Source organism: Puccinia triticina, chromosome 14A, assembly GCF_026914185.1.
Source record: "Puccinia triticina chromosome 14A, complete sequence".
Lineage (NCBI taxonomy): Eukaryota > Fungi > Basidiomycota > Pucciniomycetes > Pucciniales > Pucciniaceae > Puccinia > Puccinia triticina.
In genome coordinates this window covers 4,928,467-4,938,407 of record NC_070571.1, presented here as the reverse complement: position 1 = coordinate 4,938,407, position 9,941 = coordinate 4,928,467, and the positions used below count along the sequence as shown (strand labels likewise).

The following is a 9,941-nucleotide window of genomic DNA, read 5'->3' as shown; positions in this document are numbered from 1 at the left end:
CCTCCATCCCCAGAGCCCCCCCCCCTAACCCGTTGGGTTTTCCAATTTCTCCATCTTTTCTGCTCCCCGGACCCCATCATCCTTATCAACAATGGTGTTCCGCCGCTACAAAGTTTCCACTAAGATTGCGACTGTCCGAATGGTCCTTCAAAATCACTCACAAACCTTTATCTGCCAATCTCTTGGAGTTACGATTTCAAGACAGTCATTCGATCGATGGACTGAGCTATTTCATGAAACCCAACGAGTCATCCGCAATCCTGAAGAGTATGCCATTCGCGGGCGAAACTCTATGTTATCAGCTGAAGATCGTGAATTTATGCTAGAGCTTGTTCGCAATGAGCCAAGCCTTTTCCTTGACGAGATCCGAGAGCGCTTGTTTGATAATGCGGGTACGCTTGTTGGTATCACCACTTTACATCAAACGTTGGTCGATAAGCTCAGTATCACTTTAAAAAAGCCAAACACGGTCAACATCCGCAAAAGCCTACCCGACAAATTTCGCTGGATAGCCAGGATGGCGAATGTTCCAGCCGAATTCCTTGTCTTCACGGGTCTGTCTTTTTCATCCCCGTCGCTACACTCACTTCAAGCCTTTTCTGATGTCTACAATTATTTTTTGTAGATGAGTCAGCTATCTGCTCTCGTGACTTGCTCCGATCGTTTGCGCGTGCGAGACGTGGCAGTCAAGCATCACGCTACCAAATCGACGCAAATCCGCCTCGCTATAGTCTGATTCCAGCGATCAGTTACCATGGAGTTCTGGCTATGAGCGTCGCTGAGCACACTTTCAAAGCTCGTGACTTTGAGCACTTCTTGAAATGGAAACTGGTAAGCTTCCTTACAAACTATTCCATTCATATTGACATGCTTTTCTGAAATGATTGTATTATTCTTTCTATTAGCTGCCTCGCATGAATCGTTACCCCGGCGTCAACTCCATCTTGGTCATGGATAACGCTACAATCCATCGAAGACCCCGAGTAGCGCATCTATGTCGAGATGCAGGGGTAAAACTCATTTACCTCCCCCCATACTGCCCAGAATTGAACCCTATCGAAGTTTGCTTTTCCCAAGTCAAAAGCAACCTCCGCCGAACTCAAGCTTTGGTCAACGCTCGCGACCCCACCTGGGTAATCCGCCAAACAACTCATCACATTGTATCCACCACGTTGTGCCGAGAGCTCTATCGCCACGCTGGGTACAACTGCCCCCTTGTTGATGATAATGGTCCTATTTGACTTCATCTGAATGATCTGCTGCCTGCTTATTTATCTACATAAATGGCTCTTTCTTACCTCCCGAATACACATACTCAAAAGTGTGGCAGTTCTGACTGTTTCTCTACTGATTGTAATTTTATTTTGCCTCTGAATGCTTGATACCTTGCTGTCTCTATTTTCTCTACAATGTGCTGGTGTTCCGTCCAAAGTAAACTAAAACTGTACATGTACAATCCGGAGAAAACTAAAACTATTTTGCCTATTTTACACCCACCTTGACAAAATCCAAGTTTGAATAAACCATATGCCGAAGTCCGTTGTGGAACTACTCAAGGGGGAGAATAGAGCTTGGAAGGGAAATGGATAGCAACACTAGTACTAATGTAAGCTATGCAAGGGTGCTGATGAGGCTGCCTTCCTGACTAATGCTGAGGGGATGAGAGTAACACTAAGAAAAAGAAGAAAAAGGTGTGGCTGATTTCTGCTTGATCTTAGGAGCTAGTACTATGAGCTTTAACTACTGACTACTGAGGGTAAGAGAGTTGGAGGAGTGATGAGAGTGGGGAATGCAATGGCAAGGTTTAATGGCAAGGGGTTGATGAGAATGGGCACTTATAATTTCTGTATCTAAAATTATCTATAAATTCTGCATAAGGTACAAGTGAGGGGGGAAAGAAAGTTCTTATATGAAGGAAGGATGAGCACAGACAATAAGGAGTTCTGGCTATGAGAATGAAGGTTGTACAAATGAGGAAGAGTGATGTGAACATAGTAACAGTATGTAATGATTAGCAATGCTGAAAGGGGAATGCTGGTTATGGGAATAAAAGAATGTACTAATGGGGAAGAGTGATGAGAACATAGTAACTACTTGTAATGATGAGCACTACTGAAAGAGGTAAGCACAGATCCAATGATGTAATGTGTACAATAGGCATAGTACATAATGAGAAATGTATGTAAAGGGTTTAGTATGTGAGAATCAATATGTAAAAGGAATTTACTGTAATGATTCAAGTAGGTTACTAATGAAATGAGTATTGTAACTAATGAAGAATGTAGGTTGTCTGTAAGTCTTATATCCTTATATAACTACTGAACCATTGAAGATAAGGGGGTACTATGTATGAGTGACTATAGGTGAAATTTGGCGTAGAATCTGAATATGCAATAATAATGAAGTATTTGTGAAGGGTTATGGGGGAAATGGGAAATGTAATGATGAATGTATGTAAAGAAAAGCAATAAAACACTACTTATGGTTTGGAATGGAGCACCACACCGTTTGGGCCATCTGGTCTCAGCTGGAAGATATTGAGAGTCACAAAATCATTGCAAGTACGAATACATCCAGAAGCTGAAGTCTGCTTGGACATTTGGTCTTAGCTGGAATTTATTCTGAATGTTCGGACTCATTGAGAACTTCAATATCTCTTGTTTTTCTCAGGGTCAAGGTATCAAGCAGTTTTATGCTGGCTAGAAGTTCAATTGTTACAAAATGAGTTGTGATTCCTTGCAGGCAGAATAGGCATGATAATCATTGAGACAGAGACAAGTGGCCATGGTAACAGACATCAGGATCAAGAAACAATTACAGAAGTTTTGAAACTAACGACATACAAGAGACATCAGGATTATAGATAAGCAGGCCGATAAGAAGAGAGACTAGGTTGAGCATTTGACAATCAGAAAAGGAAGTAGACTGGGGATTTGACCAATAGCACAGATGAGCAGACCAATAAGAAAAGAAACTAGGTTGAGGATTTGACAGCATGCTGAGAAGATAGAAGACAATATAAGGGGTAGGCTATGAGATCGATAGTAAGACAGCAAAAAATAATACAATAGAGGAAAGTTTGCAGACCAATACATTCAGAGGCTCAAGCGGATCGAGAAATGTGGCTTCTGTATCGAGCGACATTGGCACGGAGCTTTGATATAACACCAATATTGAAATCAAGTGCTCTCAAGTCCTCCACAGCTAAGTTCCTAAACATTTGATAGTCATAGATATTGTTCTGAAGCAATGTATTGAAGATCGCTGCGCGCTTGTGGGGGGCTATGTTGACAAAGGCTAAGTAATCTTGCATGTTTTCTGGAGTAGTCTCATGAACTGAGGAGGGGGGAGAGGGTTCGCGACGGGGAATTGGCTGAGTGCTTGTCTGACTGGCAATCCATCTCGTAAAATCGGCAAGGACATTTCTGGCTCCATTTTCAACAGAAGGTGCTTTGCCTTTGCGAGTAAGAAATTTGATTGAATTTGGAGGTGCTATTAAGCTAACACCTGCAGTACGCAATGACTAAATGTTGTAGACCAAATCAGTGATTGATTTTAAAGCAAAGTGCAACAACAACAAAAACTTACAAGGGCCTTAGCCCATATATCCACATTGCCAGCAGTCAGGAGGATATATCAATTGGGGTTGGTTGGATCAAGGTAGACTGGGTGAATCCGGTTGTAATCCGAGTTCATTCCGTACTTGGTGTATATTTGGTCGACGTGTATGTCAAGATCATCGAACTCAACATCACTAGAATCCACCTGGGAGTGCAATCAATGACCAGGATGTTAGAGAGCAAATAAATGCAAGCTGAGAAGGAGAAATGGATACACACCTCATCACTATCTCCCATTGTCTTCAAAGACCTACTCGTGGACGGACCCCGTTGCCGAGCTTCAATCCTTTTCATTGTCTTTGCAAGCAGGTCCTCCTTACAAGCACGCATGATCTTGTTCTTTGGATTGTCCATCTGAATGATCACGCCACCTTTGGCTTGTTTCGACGAGCAGATTTCCTGGGTCCACTGATTAAAAGAGACATCATCAAACAAGGGATGCGGATTCATTTTTGGAAACTTCTTATTCTTCAATATGTAAGCAGTCCAGGTCATGGTGGCTGGCAAGCTAGTGGTCCCTTCAACAATGGTTTTTCCAAGGTGATTGTAGTCACGGTTACATTCTTCGGCAATAAGATTTCGGAAGTTGGCCCAGCTGAGATTGTCGTGGGAGTTAAAGGTGACTGAAAGGTCGGAAATGGGACAAACTGGCACCCAGTTGGTGGTGTTCCGGCGGGTCTTCTCCGAAAAGTATATGGTGAAGCTGATAGCGCACTCAAAGACAACCGGAGGGCCGAGACCAAGAACCCTGAAGCCCTCGGAGTTTAATGACGGTTCATGGCTGGGAAGTGGGATAGGGGTTCCACTAGCAGCTGTTTTAACCATTGGAGGTGCATATGGAGGCAAGCTGATGTCGGGTGAGTTTTGAAACAAAGCCATTGTGGAGTTGAAAGTTCAGGGGGAGCTATGTTTTAGAACGGTGAGGGCACACAAATCTGAGATAGACCAAAAGTTTGAAAGAATATTTGATAGACACAAAGACACTGATGAGGTGGAGTGAAAAAACCAAGATCAGCTCTCCTTTAAATATTCACAGAAGTGGAAGAAACATCACAAATGGAACTCACCGGTTGGCCAAGGATTAGGTTGATCATTTGATGGTCCAAGGTTCGAGCCTGCTGAGTACATCCAAAATGAGAGTGGTTGTGAGCTAGATAATCATGATGGATGGGAGCGGAGCATGTTTTGTTCAGATTAGGTATTGAGAGGCAAAGGAGAAGCTTACTTCGGTCAGATGTTGAGAGGACAGTTCAATTGGTTCTGGAAGATATCCGCTCCAATGGGTTGTTCTGTCGGGAATGGAGGGGTTGGAGGGGCAGGGATTTTTTGGGATGGCGGATGGAGATGGGCACCCCAGGAAAGGCATGCCACTACATAACAGAGGTGCACTCTGGTGAGGTTGGAGTCCCACAAAAAAAAAATTTGGCACAGCAAGGTTGGAGTCGCACCAAAAAAAAAGGATACTATCACACAGTACTCCAGACAAAACATACAGCTAGCCCAAAAGAGCTTGCGACTTTGGCCGCAAACTCTGAGAGTTTGTGCCGCAGAGGCAAGAGTTTTCCGCAGCTGTTGACATCCGTGCGCGGGGGGTCCCCGGGGGGGAGGCGCAGGAAGGCGGCCTGCCGCCGATCCACATCCAGCCTGCCACCACCAACCCACCGCCAAATCCATCAACCCACCACCGTCAAGTCCATCAACGCCGCCACCGCCACCACCAAACCACCGCCGACTATCAGGGGCGGATTCCTTTGAGACGCCAGCGGTGACTCAGAGCAAATCCGCCATCACCCCCGATCGCCGGCTAGCCAACCCAAACCCTGCCTCCCGCCACCACCAAACCACCGCCGACCATTGCCGAGTGCCACCCGCCACTAACCCACCGCTGACCGTTGTTGAGTGCCACCCGCCACCAACCCACTGCTCACAAGTAGGTGGTTTGTTTGCTTGTCTTGTTCTGTAACCCCAAGCTGACATGAGCTCTCTTTTTTCTGGTTTCCTTTTTTGCTCCTTCAGGCACAATGTATGTGAAGTATAGCGCCGCATTCAAATTCGCCGTTGTTTGGGCGGCCCTCAATGGAAAACCCCTCGCCGAAATCAATGTGTCGAACAGATCCGAGGTTAGCTCGGATTCCCTCAGACGCTGGTGTGCTCTCTACAAAGCTACTTGCTCTGTTGTCACCGATCCAGAAACCTATGCAACAAGAGGACGACCTTTGGCTCTCAGCAAAGGAGAACGGGTGTTCCTCCTAGAGATGGTCACTGACAATCCGACCATCTATCTACAAGAAATCCAGCAAACCTTATTTGAACAATGCAACCTCCAAATCTCAGTACAAACCATATTGAACGAGCTTCACGGACGCCTCAAGCTCAGTCAGAAAACTATGAGGAAAGTGAATGCAAATCAAAACCCAACTGAACAAGCAAAGTACACCCTCCTGATGGCCAACTTCGACCCTGAATGGCTCGTCTTCACCGGTGGGTCAAATTTACCCTTTTTTCTCTTGGTTTGATCCTCTCTAGTAACTAATGCTTCTGCTTGTATTTCAAAGACGAAAGCGGGGTTTGTCTTGATGCAGTGATTCGTACTCGGGGTTGGGCTCCAGTCGGTGAGAGGACCTCCCGGCTTTCTGTAACACAAGCGACTCATCGATTCAATTTAATTCCAGCTGTGGACCTTGGTGGTCTGGTTGCAGTGATGGTACAGCAAGAAAATGTCAAGCAAGTTGACTTCGAGCATTACTTAGAACACGTGCTGGTGAGTAAAAATAGTTCCAGAATCAAACTCAGCTTCAAGAACTGACCATTTGATCTTTGAAGCTTCCCAACATGAACCCATTCCCAGGACCCCAAAGCATCCTTGTCATGGACAACGCCCAAATACATCATAACGGCAACATTGAACAGCTCATCGACAATCACGGCTGTCTTCTTGTTTATCTTCCTGCGTACTCCCCCGACAAGAACCCGATAGAGAAAGCCTTCAGCGTCTTGAAGGCTACCTTACGACGATATGGAGAGCTCGATGGGGGCGAAACTGACGGGGAGGCAATTGAGGTCTTCACAACACTTGTCTTCACATCTGATCTTATGAGAGGCCTGTTCAAAGGCTGTGGTTACACCAAATAAGTAAAAAATTATTCAAATTTGTTTTTGTGTTGTGCTTTATTCTCTCTTTGCTTTATTCTCTCTTCTCCTTTACACTCCTCAAGCGACATCTCCTTGAAACTCCTCAAGTGAAAAATCAAGATTCTCTCTTTCGCTTTATTCTCTCTTTTCTCTCTACTTTGTATTTATTCTCATTTACACTCCTCAAGTGAAATCAATTAGGTATCTTTCTATTTATTTTAATTGCAACAAACTTGAATTCATTGGCAATTGCAACAAAATGTGTGATTACAAAGTTGTTGGATAAGAAAGACTGGGAGATGAATAGAGGAATAAAAAAAAGATTGGAAGAGTGTCATTACAAAACAAATGGATAAGAAAGACTGCGGGCAAGGAATAAGAAAACATGATTAAAAGAGTGTGATTACAACATAAATGGATAAGAAGGAAAATAAAAGAGTGTGATTACAGACTAAATGGATAAGAGATATTGGGAGTACTTATGTGTTTCAAGAAGTGCTCATCAAGTGATGGGCATACTTCTTTGCAGAGGAAACAATTGATCGAGCTGGGCCTTCGGGAATGCCGTGGCTTACAAGCTCGCTAGCCTTGAACTCCTTGAACATTGTCCAATGGGTGATGCCAAGGGCGCTGATCCCATCAACGACTTGGGGGGATTCTGGGTTGACGTGGGCGTATTTGAGGAAGTCCTCAATGCTACTGTCCGGAGGGGTTGCCGGGGCCTCTGGGGTGCCAGGGAGGTTCTGACTGGTGCCGACATTCATCCATGGCAAGGGCGGCAAGGTCATCGAGGTTGCCAAGTGCATTGGGTTGAAAAACATGCCAGGTGGCATTGCAAATTGGACCGCTGCCGACAAAACGGGAGCCGGAGGCCCCAGAGGTGGTGGTTGCGCTGGAACTTGAGGTGGTGGTTGCGCTGGAACTTGAGGTGGTGGTTGCGGTTGGTCCTCCTTGGTCTTGAATTGGAAGCTGTTGGACTTCGGGGGGTTCCTAAGGGTCACTTTGCTTGGGTTGTGCCTCTATTGAAATGATTGGCATGATTGGATCAGTCTAGATCCTCAGGTTACAAGGGAATAGACAGAACTTACGATCGCTTTGGCCCACAGAGCAATTTGTTTTGGAGTCATTTGGAAGAACTCGTTGGGGTTTTTGGGATTGATGAAGACACCAGTCTCGTGACTTCCAGTGAGGTGTTGAGCCGGTTCGTGGATACAGGCGAGTTCTTGAACCAAATTGGTAAGGGAAGACACTGCCTGTGCACCTGCGGAGGGCCCATTGGACGGATCTTCAGCAGCAGAACTGGGACCTGCCTGCATGAGCCGGAGGTGTTTGTAGACCAATTCTTTCTAGGATCTTAAAGTCAATGAACCATTTTTAGTTGTTTGAGTTGAGGCGGAAATACACCCTTACCTGAGCTAAGAGGGTCGGATCTTTCTGGACCAAGCGACAAATGATTTTCCGGGATTCTGGAGTGCCCTCAGCAACCTGGAGGAACTGCGTAAATATTTTGGCGGAATCGAGTCGCCTTTTTTGGGCGGCTGCAAATGTGCGTCCATTGGGGATAATCACGTTCCAAACAATTCTGCCTTCTGCTTTGCGTTCTCGGGCAAATGATCCAAGGCACTCGTTTTCATGGTGTTGGATCGAGTTGATTGCGGCAGCCTTGAACCTTTCAAGGTTGTAGTTGTGAGTGTCCCAGTTGATTACGAGCTTTCCGGGTTCGGATTCGGCTTTTTGATGTTGGGAACCAACGTGAGCAGCTACAGTTCGTCGCTTACGAGGGTTCACAGGAGGTGGGCTAGGTTTGGGCGGAAATAGAACGAATTCGATACCAATTGGAACCTCGGGGCAGCCAAAGGGGGATCCTGGCGGATCAAAAGAAACCTGGCTGCGTTGTTGAGACTGAGTAGCAGTTGATTGGGATAAAGTTAACGGGCTTGATTGACTGGTGGCTGGTGATGCTGGCTGTAAGCCCAAGAGAGATGGGTCCAGTTGTGTCCCTCTTTCCTGGCTTCTGATGAAGGCGTCACGGCAGCGGTTGCGTCGCTCAACTAGATGAGCGGTCCCATCAAATAGGGTTGGCACGTGTCGTTCTGCAGGTGGCGTCAGTGGGTGATGGAGCCATTCACTGTAATCAGACGGAGAAAGCGAGCGTTCACGGCTATCCATGCTGAACCTATATAATCCACAGAGCAAAAAAGGAAACCAGAAAAAAGAGAGCTCATGTCAGCTTGGGGTTACAGAACAAGACAAGCAAACAAACCACCTACTCGTGAGAAGTGGGTTGGTGGCGGGTGGCACTCAACAACGGTCGGCGGTGGGTTAGTGGCGGGTGGCACTCGGCAATGGTCGGCGGTGGTTTGGTGGTGGCGGAAGGCAGGGTTTGGGTCGGCTAGCCGGCGATCGGGGGTGATGGCGGATTTGCTCTGAGTCACCGCTGGCGTCTCAAAGGAATCCGCCCCTGATAGTCGGCGGTGGTTTGGTGGTGGCGGTGGCGGCGTTGATGGACTCGACGGTGGTGGGTTGATGGATTCGGCGGTGGGTTGGTGGTGGCAGGCTGGATGTGGATCGGCGGCAGGCCGCCTTCCTGCGCCTCCCCCCCGGGGATCCCCCGCGCACGGTCCGCGCGCACGGATGTCAACAGCTGCGGAAAACTCTTGCCGCTGCGGCACAAACTCTCAGAGTTTGCGGCCAAAGTCGCAAGCTCTTTTGGGCTAGCTGTATTAAAAAAATTCAAAAGTAAAAAAAAAATATGGGATCTGGCTGATGAGTGGGCGAGTGAAATGTCCAAGCTTTTCGGAAAAGACAATATGTACTGCTGCCAAACACGGCACAAGAGTTGTGTAAATTGAGATCTGGCAGGCTCTCAGACTTGAGGGCAAGTTTAGTCATCCAGTGCTCTGGAGCCCCAAAAGCTAGATTTACATGCAAAAATCTAAACTTCTTGGGTCTTCATCCACAACTGCAAGGGTCCCAGATGTGATGGGAAGTCATCCACTGTATGTAGATAGGGTTAGAACTCGAAGTTTTGAAGTTCACACTCCACACGTTGTGGAAATTTCATGCGTATTTTTTATCATTCTAATGCCGTTAAGCTCGCTTAAATACCATCAACAGATTGGGAACCTCTGGTGATGGGGGAATGCAATGGGTGTACATAGTGCTGCGACCGCCGTGACCAGGTCCAAA

General features: G+C 46.5%; 1 protein-coding gene across 1 annotated transcript; it reads right to left on the bottom strand.

Annotated features, from left to right (window-relative positions):
• Positions 1–3,636: 3,636 nt before the first annotated feature.
• PtA15_14A446 (uncharacterized protein) lies at positions 3,637–4,499 on the bottom strand (the record flags this gene model as incomplete). The annotated part of the gene is made up of 2 exons (XM_053163163.1): positions 3,637–3,765; positions 3,840–4,499. The coding sequence occupies 2 exons, from the start codon at positions 4,497–4,499 to the stop codon at positions 3,637–3,639; spliced, it is 789 nt and encodes a 262-aa protein (XP_053027117.1).
• Positions 4,500–9,941: the final 5,442 nt, after the last annotated feature.